This window comes from Caretta caretta, chromosome 12, assembly GCF_965140235.1.
Source record: "Caretta caretta isolate rCarCar2 chromosome 12, rCarCar1.hap1, whole genome shotgun sequence".
Taxonomy (NCBI): domain Eukaryota; kingdom Metazoa; phylum Chordata; order Testudines; family Cheloniidae; genus Caretta; species Caretta caretta.
In genome coordinates this window covers 38,241,601-38,266,636 of record NC_134217.1, presented here as the reverse complement: position 1 = coordinate 38,266,636, position 25,036 = coordinate 38,241,601, and the positions used below count along the sequence as shown (strand labels likewise).

The window sequence follows — 25,036 nt, the reverse complement described above, 5'->3', positions numbered from 1 at the left end:
ACCCAACAAGTGTATCTGACTCTGCCACAGGAGGTACCCAGCATGAGCTTCTGCACACTGCTGAGATGAATTTAAAGTTTGCATTTCATTAGGGGCCCAGTCCTGCCAGATGTACATGCCCTCAATTCTCATTGACTTCAGGAGGTCCTCAGCACCTTGCCGGGTCAGACCCTACTCTTGTATTTACTTTACCTTTGATGTTTAGCTTCACAATGATAAACCCACGTGCACTGCACATAGAATAGAATTTAGAATATCAGGGTTGGAAGGGACCTCAGGAGGTCATCTAGTCCAACCCCCTGCTCAAAGCAGGACCAATCCCCAACTAAATCATCCAATGGAAAGAGATCTTACTTTCAAACTTCCAGTGCATGGTTATCATCAACAAACATGGCAAGGGGGGAAATATAGTTTTTGCATAACGATAAATACATTTCCCTTGAAGTCAATGGAAGTTGAGGGCACTCAGCACTGTGTAGGATTGGGCCTGCATTGAAATACCAGCTTTCAGGGTTAATGAGCAGAAGTACTACGTACCTCTTCTTGCTGGGAGAGCGTAATACCTCCCCCATGAAAAACTGTCACATAAGAACAGAACAGCTGGTCAGACCATGGTCTGTCTTGCCCAGTTTCCTGTCTCTGTGGCCTGTACTCATGCTTCAGGGGGAGTGTACAGATCAGGGACATTAAGAGTGATCACCCCAAATGACCCCAAGTATGGGCTTGCATCCCTGACCATCATGGCTAATAGCCATTGATGGACCTGTCCTCCATGAACTTGCCCAGTTCTCTTTTGAACCCAGTTGTACTTTGGGCCATCGCACCATCCTATGGCAATGAGTTCCACAGGGTTAGCTGTGCGTTGTGTGAAAAAGTACTTCCTCTTGGTTGTTGCTTGTGGTGATGCCATGCTGCAGTTCACTTGATTGTGATTATGTTTTGTTGCCCTCAAATATATGATTATAATTAGAGATGTAACTATTTCATAATTAAACCAATGTTCCTGTTTCTATGCATGGGGCTAATCATTGCATCCTATTAACATTTAACAACCCTGAAACTTTTAACATTCAGGATACCTTTTCCCTGGGATCTTATGTCGTCATGGCCACATGGCTTGCAACCCTGTGTCCATTTGTTCCCTTGTTTTGCAGGCAATTTGCTTGCTGGAAGCCTGTCTTTCAGTTTGGTCTGCATTTCATGATAGCACATGTGCTATGCTCCTGATGTTAAAATAAAAACAAAGTGCATCTCTGCCTCCTCTTTGGGAAGAGGTCCAAGATCTGTGTTAATGAGAAATTTCGCAGAGGAGGCTGGGATGGGGGGGAAGATGTCTTTGTTTTAATGCTAACCTGACCAAGTGTGAAAATCAAGTTTCTGCTGTCTTTGTGTTGTTTCATGTGGCATCTTGATTACAGTCTGCAAGGGAAGTGGGGAAGCACGGACAAAGCAGATCAAATTTGCTGTATTACGTTTTTGTCGGAGGTGTGAAACATGTTGCACTTGCTTTCTTTGGAACTTTTGTCTGCTCTCTCAGGCCCCGATCCTGCATGTGTGTAGCTTTATTCATGAGAGTATTTCCGCTGACGTTTATGGGAAAGCTGCTGTGAATAAAGTTATACACCTGCTTAAGCGGTTGCCAGACGGAGGCCTAGATGCTGGCTACCTGTTGGGATTATTGTTCCCATGGGGATGGGTGATGCTGGGCATAACCAATCCATTGCTACTAGAAGCCGGTACCTGAATACCTGCTGGAGTGGCATGTCAAAAACCAGAATGAGTGTAGTGGTTGTGGAGTTGCTGGACCAGTGCGGCTACATTGGAGTCATGTTGCATTATCAACTCTCGTATTATGAGGCTTCAGTTAGCAGGTGCAACATCAGCTTAACACACCCACTGTATAGCCTGCATGGAGATGAATACATGCGGTGGGCAAATTTATCCAGTGAAACAGCAGAGCCCAGCGTATGGGAGATTACAAGTTCGCCTTCTGCCAGCACCTTGACACTGTTGATTTGATTAATCCGTGCCACTGGGATAGCAGGTGGCATTGCGAGAGCACTGCTGTGAAAAAGCATTGAGCAACAAACCACCCCTGTTCTGAACAGCTGTTTCTCCAGCCTTTCTGTGTATTCCTCTTAAAACAAAAACAAAGAAATGGCTGGAAAAATGGAAGACAATTTCCAAATGGTGCCAGAAATTGATTTATTGAGATTACCCTGCTGTGGGCTCTGAAATGTGGAGTGGTTTCAGGTGTCGCAAGTGCACACTGACGGTTCAGTCCATTGTGCGTGAGGTGCGTTCAGTATGTGTTGGACTGCATGGCTTCCTGGAACCATCTTGGAGCACCTGATTTCTACCCTTTCCATCCTTCTCAATAATAGTCTTTTATATAATGCCCCTGGGGCTCAAATATCCTGAGTTCAATTCCTGGCTATGTCACAAACTTCCTGTCTGACCCTGGGTGTCACTCAGTCTCCTTGTACTTCAGTTCCCCATCTGTAAAATGCAGATAATGCTGCTCTTTTTCTTTCACTTTCCCCTGTCCTGGCTTTGGGGCAGGGACTGTCTTTAGCACAATGGGGCCCTGAATTTGATTTAGGTCTTGCGAATAATAATAAGAGCTTGTGTGGGATTTGTGTTTAGAGTCCTAATAATTTCTTACATATATTTATTTCAAAGCTTCCTTGAAATTCCAAACTGGAATATTTACTTCTGAGTGAATAAAGTGTAATGATTACACAGACTTCATCTGTGACCATAGGCATGTCTCTCAATCTGTGAGTCGGTTTCCCATGTGGAAAATGTGGATAATATTACCTGTCTCCTGCTCTTTTTCTGTGTTGTCTATTTAGATTGCAAGCTTTTTGAGGTTCTCTCACTATGTGTAGGTACAGCACCTAGCACCGTGGGGCTCCAGTCTCTGCTCTTGGATTCTAGGTGCGACTGTAATACAAATCGTAACAAATAATCCCAAAGCCCTTCACTTACTACAATATACATGCCGCACTATTGAATGCAGCCACCTCTGGGGTGGAGAGTGATGCATGGTAAATTAGCCACCAGTGGCGAGGGAGATGAAATTTTAGCCAAGGTTACATGGTAACACCATTACCCTCTCTTCGGTGCCTCAGATTCCCCATCAGTAAGATGGGGATAATGATACTGATGTCATCTGCAATGCACTTTGAGATCTCTGGATGAAATGCGCTAGATAAGAGTCAGATGTTATAAGACTGTGACCCAGGTCCCGGGGGAGCCATACTGAGGTTACTTAATTTGGGCAAACGGCAAAGAATGGGGCAGACAATCGCCAAAGCTGGTGTCATTCCAGTATTTAGATCCACCAAGTTAGCCTCATAATAGCTTCTATAATACCTTACTGGTTGGTTACCCAGAAGCCAAAACACAGGTCCCTTGAAGTAACCCAGCCTTTGATCTCCACTCAAGTCATATATGATGAGGGTTACTGAAAATCTTATTAATCATATAAGAAAGTTCTACCAATCCCAAAGGATCGGACACATTACCTTCCAGGTTAATGAATATTCCAGATCTTACCCAAATACGCATTTACAGCCAATTCTTATTAACTAAACTAAAATTTATTAAAATAGAAAAGAGAGAGAGTATTGGTTAGAGATCACTATACATACCGTCTGTAAGCGAGGACTGGCCTGTCTCCCAAGATCTGTGAGAGTGAAGGATCATTCTTCAGGATAGGTTGTAGATCCTTGATGGTGCGTTGGAGAGGTTTTAGTTGGGGGCTGAAGGGCTGTGATGGCTAGTGGCGTTCTGTTACTTTCTTTGTTGGGCCTGTCCTATTGTAGGTGACTTCTGGGTACTCTTCTGGCTCTGTCAATCTGTTTCTTCACTTCAGCAGGTGGGTATTGTAGTTGTAAAAATGCTTGATAGAGATCTTGTAGGTGTTTGTCTCTGTCTGAGGGGTTGGAGCAAATGCGGTTGTATCTTAGAGCTTGGCTGTAGACAATGGATTGTGTGATGTGGTCTGGATGAAAGCTGGAGGCATGTAGGTAGGAATAGCAGTCAGTAGGTTTCCGGTATAGGGTGGTGTTTATGTGGCCATCGCTTATTAGCACTGTAGTGTCCAGGAAGTGGATCTCTTGTGTGGACTGTCCAGGCTGAGGTTGATGATGGGATGGAAATTGTTGAAATCATGGTGGAATTCCTCAAGGGCTTCTTTTCCATGGGTCCAGATGATGAAGATGTCATCAATGTAGCGTAAGTAGAGTAGGGGCATTAGGGGACGAGTGCTGAGGAAGCGTTGTTCTAAGTCAGCCATAAAAATGTTGGCATACTGTGGGGCCATGTGAGATGGTGAGCTTTGTAGTTGCAAAGAGTTCTTTTGGAATTAGTCCATAGTCCAAAATTGATATTCAGGGTGATCCAGGTGGGACTGGAGATCTCAGTCTTATGACTCAAGCTTCCCTTGCATAAAGCATCAAGCAGATCTGACATGAAAATGGATCAGGACCCAAGCCACCTTCATACAGTTCCAGGCCTTCTTTTGACAGCTTGGAGGCCTTAGGCGAACAATAGGCAATCATCAAGACTTTGAAGTAGACCTGTTTCCTAAACATCACCAGTAATTAGCTACGTGGATTAACAAAAGGCAATTGCCTGTTTTCCACCTTTCGCGGGTGATTTGCAATATGCTTCAAAGAGAGCTCAATACAGTGATATCCCTATATTTCCAGTTCATTAACTGAATACAGCACAGACAGGAACTGTTTGATTACATTGTTAACTTCTAACAATATATATGTAAACACACAAAAACACAAACATCTGCCAGTATGTCTCTAAAATTTGAATTTGGGTCATTTATCCTGCAGGATGTTTAACCTTTCTGGCATGTGTCACAAAGACATATCTGGGCATCTGGTACAGAGGCAGTGTAGGCAAGACTGTAGTCTTTTAAGTCCCCACTGAAAGAACCACTAGGTTTTGAATGTGTGAACCTGTGTAGGGTGAACAGTTGACATCATCCTGCTGGGATTTGAACTTATGCTTCTAGGAAATCTAGTTATTTCAGTCCTGGAGCTTAGGCCAGAAAGGATGGCTTAGTGATTTAAAACCTAACAGTTCGTGCTACTGGACCTTTAGCAACGTCACAGGAAGGTTGAGACGTGTGGTCTAATCTACACTCTGATCGTTTTGAAATAAGCAAAGACAGAGCCCCACTGCTTTGCGAAGGCTGAGGGATAAATGGAGCCCATGATCCTAATGCCATTGCTGTGTGTGTCACCACACAGATCAAAGCAGCAATATTCACTACCGGACACGTGACTAAGTATAATTATTGCAGCCATTTTTACTTGTTTGCATTTTGCACACACATTTTAAAATTCCAGCAGCTATTTTGAAACCACCTTGTTTGTTTGTTTGTGTTACAGCAGTGCCCAGAGGCCCCAATCCAGATATTATTTGTTGCCCACTCTACAGCAGAACAAAGTTTTAATCAGTTTGCACCTTTCCTTCCTGGAGAGAGCATTCATTTCTTGGCAGACAGCTCTCTATGTGTGGCCCAGTTCACACCCCAAAGTGAGCCAACGAACCCCCAAAAGCCGGGCTGGTATTTCCCTGTATGGCAATCTGTCTAAGCTGTGGCCCCCTTCACTAGAGCACCTGAGCGCTAACAAGCACTGTGATATGTCTCGGTCAGTTTTGTGAAATATGATGCTTTAAATATTTCAGGACAGCATTTTAGGAGCGATTGCTTAACACCCTTTACAAAGCAACCTGGAGCAGTCCCTAGTGGTGCAGCTGCTGCTGGAACGTGGTGTTTAGTTCAGGTGCCTGCAATCCAAGGATGTTGATACATTGGCAAAGGTTTAGAGAAGAGCCATGAGAATGATTAAAGGATTAGAGAAATGCCGTATAGTGGTAGACTCCAAGAGCTCCATTGTTTTAGCTTAACAAACAGCCTAATCAAGGGTTCACTTGATTAGTCTGTAAGTATATATGCAGGGAACAAATATTTAATAATGGGCTCTTCAATCTAGCAGAGAAAGGCCTAACATGATCCAATGGCTGGAAGTTTGAAGCTAGACAAATTCAGACTGGAAATAAGGTGTGCATTTTTAACAGTGAGAGTAATTAATCATTGGAACAATTTCCTAAGGGTCGTGGTGGATTCTCCATCACTGACCATTTTAAAATCAAGACTGGATGTTTTTTTTCTAAAAGATCTGCTCTAGGAATTTTTTGGGGGAAATTCTATGGCCTGTGTTATACAGCCGGTCAGACCAGATGATCACGATTCTGGCCTTGAGATCTATGAATCAGTCATTGTGGTTTAGGATGCATTTCAGTGTGGCATTGTCTGAATGACAGCTCTCCTTGCTTATGCGCCCCTCTGCGGGATTGCAGCCAGAAGGCCCAGTTCCCACAAGGATAGGTGGAAGGATGGTTTTGTGGTGAAAGTGCAGACTGGAAGCCAGGCTGTCTCTATCTCTCCACAGATGTCTTTTGTGAGCACAAGCAAGTCACTTGAGGGGCTGATTTTCAATAGAGTAAGCGCACAAATATGCACCTAATTTGTGTGTGCAAATGTTGTGATTTTGTGCATCAGTGTGGTAATTGCATGTGCAAATTATAAATTAGATACTTAACGGATTACTTGTGCATTCAATAGCTATGGATGTGAACACAGTTATGGTATTTGTGTGTGAAAATGAACAGGCCTTTTGTGCACATATTTGCAATATAAACCTTTGAAAATCAGGCCCTGAATGGCTGTGTCTCAATTTTCCCCTTATGTAAATTGAGGTAAATATCTCCTACCGCATAGGGTAGTTGTGAAACTAGGTTCATTAGTGTTTAAAATCTCTCTGAGATCTTCTGGATGGGAGGTATATAGACCTCCCAAGAAGTCATCGTCATTCGTCTAATAGAAACATGTTGTTCAAGATTTATCTGTCAGTTTCTGAGGGAAGGAGTAAGATTAGCCAGTGGTGTTCCTCTGAATTTGCGCTGGTGTAACTCAGTTAGAATCATATTCTCCTTGTCTAGATTAGGTCCTGTTCTGATAAAAGCATTGAGAATTTACAGCATTCTGATATCAGCGCCCATGAAACAAAGCATTAATCATAGACTTGCTCAGCCTGTCTCTGAAATGCGTTTCTGGGCCACGAATAGGGTACAATATTTTACATTATTGCCAGGGTTGCTTGACCAGATGATGAAGTTTCCTGTTTGGTGATGTGGGTCGTGTTAAACTTTCTGTCTCTACAGACAGGTACATTTTTAGGTGATTCTGAGCTTTTTCTTTTTAATCTTTCCAGGGTTTTATCTGAAAATAATGATTAAAATGGATAAAAACTGAAAGTTAATCATGAGCTAAGAGCTGAGTGGGATTTTCCTGCTCTTTATTTGTGTGTTGCCTTATTTAGATTATAAACTCTTCAGACAAGAGCCTTTTCTTACTATGATGCACTACGTTTTCTAGCAAAAAATTCCCAGTATGGGCTGTAGTTGTACCAGTGTCGACAAGACTTCCATAGCAACTGATGGTTTTAACGTTGCCCTGTCCAGACCTTCTCTGGGCAGGGCTAGATGACACAGTGGTTAAAACACCAGTGGCTCATCTACACAAGTGCTCTCACTTGGGAGGTGCTCTGGTGTTAGCAATGGTGGGAAACTTAGGTTAAAAAAAACCCATAGACTAGAGAGATCCCATATGTCAGTGAAGTTTATAGAACATTACTGGGCTTTATATAAATATGACTGGTCTAGGGCTTAGGGGGGTGTTTGTGCTTATTCAAAGTGCTATTTAACCCTGACAAAATATAAAAGATGGGTGAAATTTTCAATTTAAACCAATATATTTTGCTCCACTGGGGTTACATCTTGTTAAATAAAACTGAATCTTGCTGAGCATGGGAGAGATCTTAGCTCGGAGAGATCTCGACTCCTAAATGCAGAAATCCATGTGGGGACCAATTTATTTGAAAATCTCTCTGCAGTGCTGTTCTCCCTTGGGATCTACCTCTGATTTTACAGATTCCCTTTGCAATTTAAATGGAAGAGAATGGTTTGTTTTGTTTTTATTTCATCCCTCACTTTCTCCAGTGCCATGTTTTGAGGTTGAGGAGGTGGTATTTGGACCCACACATGAAGTTTCAGGATAAAAGTATTTTTTAAAATAAGGATTATATCTTGGGAGTATTTCTGTTTTAAATTAAATGTTATAGAGTAGACATTCATTTAAGGCTCATTCCAACAAGGTGTCTGCTAATTCCAGTAACCACATTTTAGCATCTGTTTTGCATTCTAAATTGCAACTTTTAGGGAGGGGATGAAAAATCTTCTGATCCAAAGCACAGTGAAGGTCAATGGGAGTCTTTCAGTTGACTTCACTGGGTTTTGGGTCAGGCCCCCAGCTGGTATATTAATTGTTTGGAAAACATGGAGTTGATCGCACAGTTGCGTGTGCTTGTTTATTAAGAACAGTCATGAAAATCAGTGAATAAGCTTTTTATCATTCAGAAATGGCAATCGGCTTCAGAGAGAACACTGACAGTAGAAACGTAGAATATCTATGGGACCAAAATTGCCTTGAAAGCAGGGTTTTATTTTATTGTAAACATTGATTTAAAACCCTCCTTTAAAAATAAATAAATAAATTGCACCATGCTCTGGGGAAATCTACTGGCAATTTCGTTATAAGAGAGAAAGAAAATAGTGATTTTTAATGCATGATCAAATGGAAGATGCCTTTAAGAACAAAAGCCTAGAAAACTGCACCTCCTCCTGCTAGAATAAAATACATGAGAGCAATTTTAATTCATTTCTTACCTACATGCTACTCCTCTGGTTGGGTTTTTTATTATGACTAGTGTGAGATTGTCATTGTGAGGGGAATTTGAGGCTAATTTGCTCTTGTCTGTGGAAATCTACCTTGGCTCTTTATAGCTATATAATGCCAATTAAAGGATAGCAATGGTAAATTGAGGCAGAGAGGATAAGTGACTTGCCCAAGGCCTCAGAGAGGAGTTAGTGTCAGAACCAGGACTAACATTCAGGAGTTTCTGGCTCCCAGTCCTTCACTCAGATCATTAGACCATGTTGTTTTCTCTGTCTTTATCTCAATCGTGGGAGTTAGCTGCTATTCATTAAACTCTCCTGGAAAATTAGCTGCTTGAGTCATAACTGAGAAGGCTTCTAGATCTTGGGTAGCACAGAGACTAGATGACTTAATCATGAGGAATGAAACGATTACTGCAAAATACCTATTATGCAAACACTGAACAGTGCAAGAACACACATTTTTGCAAGAAAATGTACATTTTATTAAGGTAGCGAAATTCTCCGTGCTCTCCTTGCCGTTAGAAGCTGAACGAGCTGAGCCAATTGTTGCCAATATCTTTAAATAAGAACGAACTCTGAAATCAGTAAAAGGAACCCTCACTGATCAGTGCAATCACTTGCTTTTCAGGGTAACAGGGGGGCCCTCGGGAAGAAGTGGACACCGAATGGTAGCCTGCAAGAGACAGTTAATCGTCTTTGGAGGATTCCACGAGAGTGCCAGGTTGGTTGCTCCAGGATTCATAGATTTTTTTTTTTTTAAGGTCAGATGCATCATGACTGGATGATCTCCTGAGGTCCCTTCCAACCCTGATATTCTCTGATTCGATGACAATCACCTAGTCTGACCTCCAGCATGACACAGGCCAGAGAATTTCCCCTATTCATTCCTGTATCAAGCCCAACGGTTTGTCATTGAGCTAGAACATATCTTTTAGATATCCAGTCCTGTTTTGAAGATACCATGTGATCGAGAGTCCATCGCATTCCGCGGTCAATTATTTGGTTGGTTAATTACCGTCACAGTTCAAGATTAAGACCGTATTTCCATTTGCCAAGCCTCAGCTCTCAGCTGCTGGATCTTGTTATGCCTTTGCCTGCTAGATTACAGAGCCCTTTACCGTCGGAAATCTTCTGCCCAAGCAGGTACTTATAGACCATGATCAACCTCCTCTTTGATCAGCTAGATAAATTAAATGAAGAATAGGGTGTTTTGAGTGTTGCACTCTTTTTTGTTGGTTCAGGTGATCTCAAAAAATAGTTAGATCTTTTGTTGCCCACCTTCTTTCTGGTTTAAATAGTTGGGATTCTACTATGTGCCTGGAGCTGCTGGGACTAGTTTGGAAGTAATGATTAATACAGAACAGAGAATCTGGAAGAAGTTTTTGCCACCTGCTAAAGTAGCTTTGTCAGCTGTACATTGATGCTGTGCACTTGTAATTTTTGCCCTTGCAAATTCAAATTTTACACTGTACGTCATGTCATAAATTCATCGGCTACAGAGGAAATGAACCTGCCTTGTGTGGCCCACAAGGGGCTAAATCTTCAGAGCATCCCCATTGTGTCCCTGAAGTAACATTTTACCCTGTACTAACTGGCAGTCTTTGTGTGCCCTAACTAGAGATTACGTGTATTACAACGATGTGTATGCCTTCAACCTGGATACTTTCACATGGACCAAGCTGTCTCCATCAGGGACTGGCCCTGTTCCAAGGTCTGGCTGCCAAATGGCTACCACTCCAGAGGGCAATATAATCGTCTATGGTGGCTACTCCAAACAGGTAAGAGGCTCCTCTTGGTGAACTGGGGCAGTCAGAGGAAGGATAGCCCACTGGCTAGGGCCCTAGCCTAGAACTTGGGAGACCTGGGTTAATTCCCTGCTCTGCCTGTGTAGCCTTGGGCGAGTCACTTAAACTCTGTGTGCGTGAGTTCCCCATCTGTAAAGTGGGGGTCATAGCGCTGCCCTGGGGTGTTCAGTCGAAATACATTAGAAATTGTGAGGTACTCAGATATTACACTAATGATGCTCAGATAAGGACCTACAATAGGTAGATAAAATATTGGAGATAAAATCTCCGAGCATATGCCAACCACTCACAGGCCTGAGTTCAGAAGAGACCTCCCCCACAGGCAGGTTATCCCATAATTGTCTACTGTAGGGTTTTTTCCACCTCCCTCTGAAGGGTGTGGTACTGGCCACTGTTGGAGACAGGACACTGGAGTGGCTGGGGTCTGACGGTCTGGCAGCTCCTGTGGTGTTTTCTGTAAATAAATGATGTGTTTTTCTGAGTCCAGGTTTGCTGGGCCTGGAGCCATAGGATTCCAGAACCAAAGTTTGCTGGCGGTGTCTAATAAATTCCAGTGTATTATCATTAAATAGAGTATCATCAGTGGCTGTTGGCCAGCTGGCCAGTGTCTGATAAATGGCCTTTTCCTACCTTGTACCGGTAACAACCAGCATCTGGGAGTTCACTGGCCCTCAACAGGTCATGTCTCAATCACACTGAAGGCCCCAGCTGCCAAAATTGGAGTTGGGGGAGTTAGTAGCAGGCCACAGGGCAGAACATAGGAGGCATCAATACCAATATTTCCCATGATTTTTCAGCTTGTGGCAGATGGGCTGTCCTTTCTTGATAATACCCTCCTGCCCCGTCATGCCACCCCAAAGCGAATATAAATGCTTAGTCTGTGCCCAAGAATGTCTTGCCCTCCTGAACCCAGATAGGAAAGTGTTTCTGCTCGGCCCCATTGCCACTAAGGCAGCTACATTCCAACACTCATGGCAATAAGGCAGTAGCTGCCAGCATGCATGTACTTTCTCACAATACTGAAGGGGTTAAGGGAGCACAGCTAGTCTGCAAACTCAGTCAGCCAAAAGGAGACCTTTGATCAGCACCAGGCTTCCTTTGCACGGCTTCTTGCCTTGTTAATCAAGGTAATTTATACAAGCCAGCCCTTTTGACCATATGTTCTCATTGACCAAGTGTCCCTGTCTCCATGCTGGGAGGCAGGAAGTAAACATTTCATTGGCAGCAGTAGCAAAAGGCTCCTGCAAACGCTTTTAATGTTTATAATGCAGACCGTAGCAGCAGGGTTTGGGTTTTATATCTCAGCAGAAAGGCATCTCTTCCAGCAGTGCAGTGTCGGGGGAGGAGGATGCACTGTTCTTCCGATCTGAATAAATGAACGAAGAAGAGAGGAAAAATATTCCATCTTTATATTTAGAAACATTTGTGCCTCCTCACGGCCCTGCGCTCATGGCTGTGTCTTCTTGGACACACATTTGTTTAAGTGGTAATAGCAATATGGCAGATTTTCCATCTGAATAGGCTTTGTCCTGCTCCTTGCTTTTCTTCCCCAATTGCTCTGAAGACTGGAGAGCAGAAAAACCTGCTTGTCAGATGTGGTTCTGCAGGCCACCGAAGGCAGCTGGGATTGGGTTGTGTGCTGCAGCCCATGGAAATTAAAGCTTGTGCGTTTTGTTTTGTTATCATTGGCTGCTGTACCAATCTGAGCTGCATTGCAATGTTCTCGGGATACTTTTCTTTTAGGAATTTGGGAAATGAATAGTGTTAGGAGCTGAGAGAGAATGTCTGGCTGAAATTCAACCTTCCTGGTTAAAGCCCAAACAGCTGGCCTTTGTGCAGGGCGCTAAGAGGGATTAGATTAGAGTGCAGTTCATCATGGACCCAAAGGACAGCTTTTAGACTAAAACAGTGGCAACTGCTGCTCTGTGAACTATCTGTGAGGTACTGGGCTGGTAAATCCAGAGGCCTCTCACGGCACACACGGCCCTGTTCATGACTGTCATGTCCCTTTCTGTATAGTCCAGATGGGAGCAGAGACTATCCCTCCACATTAAGTGATACCTGGGGCCTTGCATGTGTCCCCCACAGCGTGGGTAAACCCAAAGACCTGTTGTATCTTATCCGCAAAATGTGACCCAATGCACTGAACAGAATTAATTTGTGTGGCCTGTAGCTGCCAGCAGATGTCACAGTGACAATTCTCAGAGCTGTCCTGATCGTTTCATTTGCTAAGATGAGGTAAAATAACAGCGAATGGTTGTTTAGTACTTGATGTCTCTGCTGACAGCTGATTATGGAGTTGAGTCTCTCTAGATGTAGTGTGAAGTCAATCAGCAAACTGTGTATTGTTTAGAATAATTTGAGTACAGGCTCCCAGAGACAATGAGAGGGGTGCAGTTTTGGGCGGGGAAATGCTGTACTGAGAACCAGTGGCTTACTTGAAGCTGGACAAGCACTGAGCAAGACACGGTTCCTGCCTCAGCCACTGAGCAAGAGAGACTGCAGTGAAAAGAGCTATGAAAAAACTTAAGCTAGACAGAATGAGGCTCTGCAGCCTGCATGTGTGACAAGCCAGGTGACCAAATGAAGCTCCATTCACAAAGTCAGCAGGAGATTTTTCTTGGGGCCAAGGTCAGAGCTGGTGTAAATGGGTGCAATTTGCATGGAGTTCTCTGGGTCCAGTTCCAATGTGGAGGTTACATATCATGTTTAAAGAAAGCAAGTATCAATTGTAACAGCTTCTCCTTATTAGTGCTGTCTCCGAACAGCTCAGCCATGCGGCTTAGTCGGCATTGCTGGGGGGAAAATGATCTGACTCAAAACCAGGATGTTCACTGTTAAGGTTGGAGCTCCAGCCTTCCAGCGAAGTCACCTCATCTTTCATTTCCCCACGTTGATCAGGAACATTTCTCTCCCCAGAAGATCCTTTTCTCCCCTCAGCCCGTCCACTTGTCCCACCCAGCCTGCCACGTGAGCTGGAAGGGCAGGCATTGGAGGCAGGCAGCAAGGGAGGGGAGGGAATTTGGTCTATGCCGTGTGTTGCTGGTGTTAGCATTAGATGGCATTTGGGTTGGAGGGCCAGTAGTGTATATTCTGCAGGGCCCTGGGATAGTATAGGGCCTGTGGGTTTAAAGCTGCCCCTACTGTGCAGGGAGCTGACCACATAGCTTTAGCCTTGATGATGAATCCTGTTGCTGTTTTGATTCTAGCTGCAGCTTAAATGTTGTTTGCTGTGGTGTGTATATGATGCACAGCATCTGAAATGCACCTGTTGATTCACACGACCAGTCTGTCAGGTAGCTAACCAGTAAGTATTATGGGGACACTGAGATAAAGAGGATGAAGTGACTTGTCCGAGGCCACGTAGGAGGTCAGTGGCAGAGTCAGGACTCGAACCCAAGGCTCTTGACTCTTAGCCCGCTGCTCCAACCCTTTGGCTCCTTCACTCCTGTTCCAAGACGAGTGAAGTGCAGATTGCAAATGGCCAGCAGGTAAAAAGTGAAAACTAAATATGAATCTCAAAATTCTTTGAGCCTTACTAATCTACGATGTTCCCAGTGTTATTGATAACAATATACCTACTATCTTGCATATGTACTATAGATCTTCATGGTGTCCCTCTATTCAGGTGTATTCTAGCAAATGTTCTCTTTCATTTTCATGCAGGCTGAAAATAGCAGGGGCTACTTCTTTGGCTGCTGTCATCCTCATGCCTCGAAAAGTAACTTAAGGGGATCTTATCAGCTATTTCTGGTTATACAAAAAAAATCCCGTTGGATAATTTATATTCATTCTTCACCCACTGATATTAGTTTTAAGACATTCCCATTTTTTGGGCTTTCTTTTTTTTGTGTGTCAGAGAACGAGAGCTCTGCAGCTCCCGCATCTTGGGCTGTTTAAAGTAATGAGAGTGTGCTATTGCTAGGCAACCTTAGCAGAGTGTGCCTGACTAGAACTCTGAATGCAGCTGGGGGACATCAGGAAGCTATATTGCTACACCTCGCCTGTGAAAATTGGCTAGAAACCGCATTAGGGCACCTTGTGGGGGAGATTTTTTGAATGCACCAAAGTGTGCCATAGGGCATTTTAAGGGGTAGCTTTCTAATGCCTCTTTTTAAAAAGCAGATTTGGTTAGGCTCTTACTTGCTGAAATGCTTACAGGGATGAAATGTGATTGTCATCAGTTGCTGAGTCTCATGAATATCAAAAGGTTCTGTCCCACATCCTGGCCAAGACTCCTGTGGGTTGAACTTTCAACAATGGTCTTTGATTTTCCCCTTGAAATCAATTAAGACAGAGTTGAGTTTCAGTGAGTTCACTGTAGAGTGCCCTGAATTCTTATCCCGGCTGTAAACACTGTGACGAAGCCACTTAATCACTCTGTGCCTCAGTTTCCCCTTCTGTCAAAGGGAGATGAAACTCTTACATTAGGGCTGAGGTGACTATTCATTAGTGAAAGCTTGCAAAGAACTTAGAATTTGGAAAGGGCTCATATTTATGAATTGTAGATGCAAACAAGATAAGGTAGAGATCTAACACTCTGAGTTGTGCTTGCAAAACAAGGAATTGGATGTCAACATTATCTAATGGTGTGGGTGGGAAATTAGAGTGAGTGTGGAAGCCCCTTTAAAAATGTTGACCTCTGTGTGATAAGGAAGGTGCTTAATATTGCCAGGTCAGAGGGTAACTGTATGTTTCTCTTGAATGATAGTGCTTTGGAATCTTGCTTGGTCTCTGTGCATTTAAACAGCGATTTGAAATTGTGTATGTGTGAGAGAGAGGCATCTCTTTGAAAGCAAGGAATTGTAACTCCCACTCCACCTCATCGATTTTTTTTCAGTCCATGAAGCATTATCATGTTTCATACACAGTGTGTTTACTACAGGGAGCCACATGGTTTTCAGATGAGAAATAATGCAATTCTTCCTCATGGCCCTTATGATATTGGAGCAGACAGCACTCGGAACACGTAATTTCCCTCCGCCCCCCTCCCCCCGCACTGTTCAGATTGTTGTGCTTAACAGCTGTGCTGTTAGCAGATCTACACCCCTCATCGTTATGCGCCCCCTACACACACGCGCACACACTCTTGTGCTCCTATGTGAAAAAAACAGCCAGAATATAGCTTGGATTGTAGGGAAAACAACAACATGAATGCTTTATTGTAATTAGATGCTGATGTGGACACATACAGTGTTAATTGAATTGGTATTTGCAGGGTGTTTCCTTGAAGGGAACATTTTCTCTCTCTTTTTTTGGGGGGGTTTGTTTTTCCACTGGAAGCTCCTCCCAGGGAGATGGTTACTAGACTGTCCAAAGCAGGACGCTCCCAGCTTTCTGCATGCTGATACCTGCAGCACAGAGATCCTCTAATTGCACCCAAGAAATATACACCAAGTCAGAAATGTGCTATGTTGCTTGTTTTTGTTTTGTTTTTTCTGTCTTAATAAGAGCCGATGTGGACATAAAGAGCTCGTGCTGTTTCCCTCTTTCTCCCACGATACAAATGTCATCGATGTTTGTTCTTACAGAGTTTCTGCCCTAAGCATCCCAAAGCTCCTACCTGGCTCAGCTCAAGTTCTGCAGCAGGATTAATGACTACTGTGTTTGGGGCTGGATGCTTGTTGTATATAGAGCACTGCAGCCAACAGGGCACCACCCTGAAGGAGGAGAATACTTCCAGGGCAGTGTTTCCATTCAGTGCACCAACAAAATGCGGCACTTCTGGCAAATGATACAATTTCTGGTGTGCTGTCCGAGCACCAGGGCATGTGGTAGGCAAGAAGAGGTTTGGATGCCAAGTGTACACCTGTATTTCTTGGGAGACTTCTACTGTTGTGCTGAAATTCAAGGTAGGGGACACTAAGGCCTTCTGAATCCAGAGCATAGTGCATTTCTTGGACAGGAATTCTGAAACACCTGGGAGCGACCAATTTCTTTATTCTCATGCAGTTATTCAGGCACAGGGGATGTAGTAGCAGACAAAATACTTGCTGTTCAGCACCTGGAATCAAGGCTCAAATCTGTCTTGAGGATCTGCATGAGTTTGCGGACAGGAGCTTATGCCCCATAACCACCCTGGGTGGGATTTTTCAAATCACTAATTCTGCTCCCATTGACATCAGTGGTAAAACTCTCACCACAGAGTTCAGCCTGTGTTGAGTGCTTTGAAAATCCCAGCCCATGTGTAAATTGACACTGGCTGCTCTGAAAGAGGCCAGGGGCTAAGTTGGGGCTGGAGACTGATCTACTCCTCGCTGTTGGAGGGAGTGCCTCCTCTGGCCTTTGGGCCGAGGTTCAGCTGGCCACTGCTGTGAGACTGTAATGTGTGTGTAACAAAGCCGGATTGCAGTGCGCATTGCTGTCTTTCCGTTCACCCTTAGGGACACAAATACTCACCCATAGTTTAAAAAAATACAGACCCTGTTCAGAAATCAAGGCAGCAGTGCTGTTCCCACTGGAGTCAGTGGGAGCCGAATCATGATCAAAGGCGGTTAGCACTCTTCTGCATCCCAGGGACTCCTCTGAGCCTCTTCGGTGGGGTGGGATGGGATGCCATTTCCAACAAAAGTGCTCTTGGGAGTCTCTTGCGGTAGAGGGATAGGTGGCGAAATCCCAATATCCCAACAGTGGTGAGAATTCTGAGGACAGGAGCTAAAACAATGATTCTCTCACCCACATGCAAAATGCTTTTCTCTAATACTTCAGGGGAAGAACAGGGATGCATTGGGCTAAGATACCACAGTTCAAGCTGTCCTCTTGGTCTAGAGCCGATTGATGTCAATGGAAAGACTTTCATTCGTTTCAGTGGCATTCGCATCGGCCCCTTAGAGTCAAATTCCGCCTACGGGTACGTGTGAGGCTTCCACTGAATTCAGGGGGAGCTGGTGTGGATAGACCTGAGGGCAGAATTTGGCATTTTGGTTTTTAAAAACTGTCCTCCATCTTCCTTCAAACAACCTGCCAGAGCTCATCCCACTTCTCCCACCAGCTGCCCTGAATCTCTCCACACCATCCTTGCAGCCTCCCTGTGCACTCCATCTCCCATTTCAAACCTCATCTGGAAACATGTCCTGCCTCCCTTTCCTCTGTCTCTTCCTTTCTCTTTCCTCTCTCCCATTGGTTTAACATTTGACCCTATAACAATAATCATACTATAATATACTATTATGAATGTATTATTGTTGTTGTAACTGTCTCATTGAACTCACGTACGTACCTGTGTGAGGAACAAATATTTGATACTGGGCTTTTCAGTAGAAAGGGGTAGCATAATCCAATGGCTGGAAATTGAAGCTGGACAAATTCAGACTGGAAATAAGGTGTACTTTTTACAGTGAGGGTAATTAACCATTAGAACAATTTACCAAGGGTCGTGGTGGATTTTCCATCGCTGACAATTTTTAAATCAAGATTGGATGTTTTTCTAAAAGATCTGCTGTAAGAGTTATTTGGGGGAAGTTCTCTTTCCCATGTTCTACACAAAGTCAGACTACGATCACAGTGGTCCCTCCTGTCCTTGGGATTCTATGAATCTGAGTATGTTTTGTATGCAAGATGCAGTATGAGATGGAGTTGTGTTGTGCTCTCTGAGACGGGCCTGAGTCAACATCCTGTATCTGAACACTCCTGAATTTTAGACCAGATCATCCTGGCGTGGGCCCACTTCCCATTGCGCTCCATGGATCCAGTTTGCAGAATTAATCTGTTGCGTGCAGAATGTTGAATGCCACCACTGCTGGGGGGACGAGAAGTGGGAGCTCAAACTGAGGGATGGGTGGCTAATGACATTATTAAGAGACCTCCCACGGTGGCATTGCATACTGCTACCTTCAAATAACACATGGTGCTATGAGCACTGAAGTACAGGAATTCATAGGATAAGAAACAAAAGTGGGGGAGTAGAATGGCATTTAAAACCTTGCATCTAATTACATCTGCTGAGGCCTGGTCCTGCTCCCACTGTAGTTGGTGGGAGTTTTGCTGCTGTCTTCAGTGAGACCGGGATTGGGCCCCTTGTTTTATTCTGTTTAACAGAGAAAGCCAAAGGCTCCCAGGACCTCTGAACGCTTACAGTGACAAACGTAGTCAAGGTGCAGCACGCAGAAGGCTGTCCTCACATCAGGTCCTGTTATAACTGGCCGTGGCCATGTAGGGGATCTGAGTGATCATGTGGCAGCTGTAATTAAGCATGACCCGGGAGAGCAATAATGGAAGTTCAGGGGAACTTGAACCATAAAGTGATAATACTTTCAGCTTCTGCTGAGTCTTCTGACTCAGAATCCCAAAACACCTTACAAACGCTGGTGAATTTAGGGTCATGACACCCCTGTGCAATAGGTGTCATTGTCCCAATTTCACAGATGGGGACACTGAGGCACGGAGCTTGTAACTTGCCTGAGAGTCTCTCAGGAAGTCTGTGGAAATATTAGGGAATAGATCTTGGGTTTCTTGATGCCACAGTAATGCCCTTCCTTCTCTCTTTATAAAATTTGTCACTACCACTTAAAGCTACTTCCTTCTTGTTGTCTCTGTCTTGCATGACAAGTGCCTCCCTGGGAAGGAAGTCATTGAAGTCATTGAGCAAGTTAGTTAAAGGCTGGGATGCACGGATACTGGGCCTGATTGGCTACTGCCTTGGCCCTTGTGTTGTCAGTTGCAGCTGTGCAAACTGGGTGTAAAGTGCTACTGGTCTGGTGCAGATGACTGCCAGGTGCAAGGCCACGGAGAATCAGGTTTGCTGGGCCATTGCAGTGTGTTTCATTTTGTTTTTTATCCTTCTCCTCTTTGCAGAGAATTAAGAAAGATGTTGACAAAGGCACCCTGCACACTGACATGTTCCTGCTGAAGGCTGAAGGCGTGGGCAAGGAGGAAGGTGGATTGCCACACAGTGACTGTAAGAGGGAACAGGGCTGGGTTGTGGTTGATGCTGAGACACTTTAATACGCCAATCCTCTTTCCTTCTGCATGATAATTTAAAGAAAAAAAGAAAATTACCCAGAATGAAATTTCACCAATTATGAAAACCACCACGTCGCTAGATCTGCCTTGATGCTAAGCGGACCAGATGGACCGCTTCCCCGGGACAAGTTGATTTGAATTTCTCTTCTTTCCAGGAGCAGCTAGAGGATTTGTATCAGGATTCTTGCTTAAAAATGGAAAATACAAGTTGAATGGGAAGATGAGATGAATTGCTCCCCTTCCTTGGGTGATACGTGGGGCTTTTAGGGACAAACCTTTCCCCCACCCGTGCATGCAGGTAGCCTTGTAGAGGACAATGGAAAAGGAATTCTTATGCTGAATAGCCATGGGTGCCTCTGTTCCTGGAGCCCCAAAGCTGCAGTAGATTCCAAAACTGATGTGCCCCCTCTGTGTAAGGGATTGATCCTATGGCAGGCTTGCCCTCCCCTATGCCTGTTACCCCACATGCCAGTGGCATGGCAGTCCTTGCAGGGATGGGATCTCTGGCACAGAGAGGACGTGTGATCTTTGTGCAGGTTCCTCCAATGCTGCCCATCTCCAAGCAGTGGAACCAGACTGGGTCACTAATGTTCACAGACTTGCAGGACCGTAGGAGCAGTACAGGATTTACTCCTTTAAAGCACGTTGTTGACATACAGGACGGAAACAGAGTAACTTAGTCAGTGAAATAGCAAAGCTGGGATTGGAGCAGAGAAAGGGTCGAATGATGCTAGGGCTGCTGGTTTCCAGTTCAGCTGAGGAAGGGGAATGCAGTAGGGTGTGTCATTGCTACTCCTTGCTGCGGTGCCTCTGCGCACAACCCAAGCCAAATACTAATAAAGGTTTTGGAGCTGTGATTAGTACTAGCTGTGAAGTGTATGTAGGAAGTGTGAGATAGCCGGCCCAGTGGGTTTGGGTTAGGACGAGGGCTGAGTTTGAGATCTGGCTCAGATCTGAGTTTAGGACTGAATCCAAAGTTCTCCAGTGTTCTGTGACATACAGATTTGGTTCTGACTCAGCTCCAGGTAGCAATGTTTGCCTTCAGATCTGGCTCTGGATCCAGCCTCCATCACAATGGGGCAGGGAGGTCCATTGCTATGGTTCAAGCCTGCCTCTGGTTAGGCCACACTTTCAAGTTCTGGAGACCAAAATGTAAATGCTAGCTCTTGTCCTCATGCTGTTGGGTTTGGTGATTGCTCATCTGAGTTTTCATTTGTGCACGCAGTAAAACCCCTGTGCAGTTTTTCCCAGTTGTCATTCTCTGCCGACAGGGAGGCTTAGGCCTAGACTAGTTGAGGGGAAGGGAAGGGCTGTGTTCGAGTTAGAACTGGCATGCATGTGCTCCCAGGCTGCCCACCTCACAGGCTGCTGGGGTTCGGGGCAGCTCTGAGCCTCTGAAAAGTTTCGTTCAGGTCAAACCAAAATGTTGTTGGGATTTTTTTTCTGAAAACAAAATTTTGGAATGTCCGTTCCCCAGAACAGTATATGTACAGCTCTGAAAACCTGGCCCTCGCTTGTTTTCTTGTTGATACAGGATCTGTGTCCTGTGCATACAGGGTGAATGACTCATGTATCTAGTAGGTGTTTCCCATCTCTACCTACTATGATCTTTCCTGTTTAATATCCACTAGCCACTGTGTTTATAACCAAATGAGTAAGCTGGATAGCGTTGTCAGTTTGACAAGTCAAGGCTTAATTCTTCCTCTGCGCATCTTTCAGCAATTGTCAGCTTGCCGGTCCCAGTATGAACCCTGTTCTCTCCCCAAACACACAGATTAGGCATGTTACTCTTCAGTGACCCACGGCTGTATTCTGTTTTGCATGGCTACCAATGCCCACTCAATCCTATATAGGCTATGGCATTTGCGTCTTGCATTTCAGAGCTGGAATGGAGCTGCTAAAAATTTGGGTTAGAAAGGTTTGGAGGGGGAGGACTTGGAATGCAGGCTATTTTCCACCCTGGGGTACTGCTTTTAAGTGTGACCTGAAGTCTCTGTTGAGTGAGCCTGGTATTCTTTCCTGGAGGACTAGAGCACTTAAAAGGCAACATAGACTCTGGCAACATAGGCCCTGTCTGCTGGGAGAAGAGACCCGGGAAAGGTACCAGAATGAGGCATGCTTCCCAATCATCCCTAGAGACAGCTTTTTTTGTATTCCATGGCTAATCCCCTACTTGCTATGCACTCTGTGGGGTAAAGTTTGCATTGTGGCCGCTTATGGCATTCTAGGCCTGCAAATAAACAGAGGAATTAAGTCCGACCTTGCCAATGTATTACCTGTGCTATGAACAGAAATATGAGCTCCTCCCTTCGTTAAACACACACGTGCTTTTCATGATTTCCGTCTTCCTCCCGCCCCTCTCTGAAAAGCATATCTCAAAGATGGCTTTTTGTATTAAAGAGCAGATGTACAATTTTTATTTGCACACACAATTGCTTTCTAAGGGTAAAGAGTGGAAAATGGAACATATGGATTAGCTGGGTGATTAAACTGGCAAATGCAAATCGTTATGATTAACATTATTTAAAGAAATTGTTGAAGACGCTGTGAAATATCTAGGGAAACCAAAATAGGTCAATGAGATTCTTGCTGATATTGCTATAGAATGAAGGGCCTTTGACGTTTTGAAGCAGCTGGAATTTTCAGCCACCCACTGTGTGAATTGACTTTCTTTGTTTCCTTCTCTTTTTCCATTACCAGACAAGTGGGTATGGAATCGGCTTAGCCCATCAGGTGTGAAACCCACTCCCAGGTCTGGCTTCTCTGTGGCAATCGGCCCCAATAACCGCTCCCTTATCTTCGGAGGTGTGCATGATGAAGAAGAGGAAGAGTGCATTGAAGGAGACTTCTTCAGTGATATTTATTTCTATGATATGGGAAAGAACCGCTGGTTTCCTGGACAACTAAAGGTATTGGAAAAATATATACAATAAATCCTCCCTTTTTATCTTAGGCCATGGAATCTGAAGCTTCTCTGATTTATGACTTTGTTATGGTTTTAAATCTAATTCTGTTCAGAGTATAGCTACACATCACAACTTCTTTGCATATTTGTTACACTGAGAGAGCTATCTCATTATAGCATCCTTGTGGAAACAAAGCACTGTGGCTTTTATCTCAATGTAGCTAGTCAAGGTGAACTCCAGGATATAGAGAGATACGGTTGAGCTGGACTAGTTACATTGAGGTAAAAACCACAATGGTGGATTTCACAGTGAGATAGCTAACCTGATATAAAAACATGCCTCTTTTTGCAGTGAAAACATAGTGTTTAGCTGGCTGATGAAGGGGGAGATTGAATGTCAAACCTTCAGAGTTGTCGCCCCAGATTTTTGGCATTACTCCAACTGTTTTCAAGGAGTAAACGAGGCCAGATGACCTGACTCAACTTCCTTCCCCTGACCCCAGTGCTTCTTAGTCTGTTCTGAAAGAGGGAAAATCAGTCACTTAACAGGCAAAGCTTCATGAGAAAGTTTGCTTCTGATTTCCTGGCAAACTGTTTTCCAGCCCTTTGGTACAGCACTCTGAAAGACCTGGAGTTCTTCCCACTAATGTGCTGTAATTTAGCACTCAGTAACTGTGTTTTGATTTCTCACAGTGGTGGGTCAATGCCATTTTGCGCCAACCACAAACTAGTGAGGTCTCTGTGTGTATGTGTGAGTGAGTGTGCTATGTTTTTCCTGCCCCAGCATACACTTCTGTATTAATAGAAGCAACAATTGCACACCACAGATATTCCTGTTGGTCATTTCACAGCTAATAGAGCAGTCACTGTTTGGTTGAAGCATGTGCCCATCTTCTGAGAATTATGGCACCAACAAACCTTAACTGAATCCCCAAATTGCATTTAAGTGCATTGTGTTCACCACTGTATGGCATGTTAGCCATGCTGTACATCAGTGTTGTTCAGATTCACAGTTGTGTACAGTATTCTCTGACTGCTTTTCTAATGTGCTTCCTATCAATAGGGACCTAAATCTGAAAAGAAGAAACGTAGGCGAGGCAAAAAGGCTGAGGCAGAGGATGCTGGGGATGGAGAGGCAGAGGGCCAGTACTCTCAGGGTCCCGTGGAGATCGTCAAAGAAGTGGTGGCAGAGGATGGGACCGTCATGACGATCAAGCAGGTGGTCTCTGCCCCTGAAGTGGAGCTGGAGAGGTCCGAATCGGAAGACGAAGAGGAGGCCGGTGATGAAGCCTCCGGCCAGCAGGTGGAGCCATGCCCACGTTCAAACGCTATGCTGGCAGTGAAGCACGGAGTTCTCTACGTCTACGGGGGGATGTTCGAGGTGGGGGACCGCCAGTTCACCCTCAACGACCTCTATAGCATCGACCTCCACAAGATGGAGGAATGGAAGGTGCTGGTGGAGATGGATCCAAGTAAGTTACGGCCGCGGGTTAATCCTTTCCTTTGCATTTCAGGCAGTTAGAATACTCAGCGCGGGCATCCACTCGGCGTGCCCAGCCCTATAAGCACCATCTCCAGCAGGTACGGCACCTGCACCTCCCAAGAGGGCGACTGGGCAGGTGGGGTTTTCAGCAGCACCATGAAAAAATGGAATGGCTTTCTCCATAGCTGAAATTAACCCTTCGAATGCTGGCATTTTCCAGAGAGACAGTAGCTTGGGAGGGTACAAATCCATGGGCACCAAGGTACTTCACAGTTATTGCCATGCTGCATGCTTGGGCTGCTCAGGACTTTGTGGTGAGGGTAGGGAGAGAACTCAGATCCTCCTGCTTTGAAAACGCATGCCCATAATATTTAAACTGAAGGAGAATCCCTGTTAGCTGATATCAATATAAGTCCTTTGGTGCATGGGTATGTAGTTCTGATTCTATCCAGCAGAGGGCAGTGGTTTGCAAACACATACGTAATTGTGCGCACACACCAGTTAATTACAATATTTATACCACAGACAGTAGGTAGTGGTGATAGCCAGATGACTAACTGCATTTATCTTGCTCCTTTAATCCCACCTGCACTCTTGCCCCTTACTTCATCTCCAAAAAGACACATTCTAAAGTTCTAAACCTCTGAGCGGTTCTCAGATCGCTGCCATCTGCCGCCCACAGAACATTTCTTTCTCAGCCTCCCTCCCAAATATGTGCTGTTTAAGGGTGCCGGACGGACAAAACTCATTCCTGGACTAGCTGCTAGTTTAAGATCCAATATCCCATGAAGCATCAGAGCAAAAAAAGAAGGGGAATTGTGAATAATCTCACTGTCCAACATGATATACTTCACTTTAGTAGACAGCAGGATATCGCACCTTAAAATCACAGCATTATCATGTGCAAATAATGCTATTTTAGATCATGTTGTAGAGGTTTCTAAACTGTTTTATTGAAAGTTTTTTCTCTCCTCTCGTGGGCTGTACAGCTGGACTTCTGAAACTAGGGAGCTGATCTTTGGAGGGCTACAAACAATATCAGTTAAAAAG

The 25,036-nt window shown here is 44.5% G+C and overlaps 2 protein-coding genes across 2 annotated transcripts in view; one reads left to right on the top strand and one right to left on the bottom strand.

The window, feature by feature from the left end:
• Positions 1–25,036, top strand: part of KLHDC4 (kelch domain containing 4) — a 44,635-nt gene that overhangs the window by 13,203 nt on the left and 6,396 nt on the right. Inside the window, exons 6-10 of the mRNA XM_048870874.2 lie at positions 9,461–9,553; positions 10,451–10,610; positions 19,431–19,533; positions 22,299–22,507; positions 23,567–23,975. Coding sequence (XP_048726831.2) covers positions 9,461–9,553; positions 10,451–10,610; positions 19,431–19,533; positions 22,299–22,507; positions 23,567–23,975 — 974 coding nt within the window. The remainder of the gene's footprint in view (positions 1–9,460; positions 9,554–10,450; positions 10,611–19,430; positions 19,534–22,298; positions 22,508–23,566; positions 23,976–25,036) is intronic.
• Positions 9,965–25,036, bottom strand: part of JPH3 (junctophilin 3) — a 150,527-nt gene continuing 135,455 nt past the window's right edge. Inside the window, exon 5 of the mRNA XM_048870873.2 lies at positions 9,965–10,012. Within this exon, the coding sequence (XP_048726830.1) occupies positions 9,980–10,012 (33 nt within the window). The 3' untranslated portion in view covers positions 9,965–9,979. The remainder of the gene's footprint in view (positions 10,013–25,036) is intronic.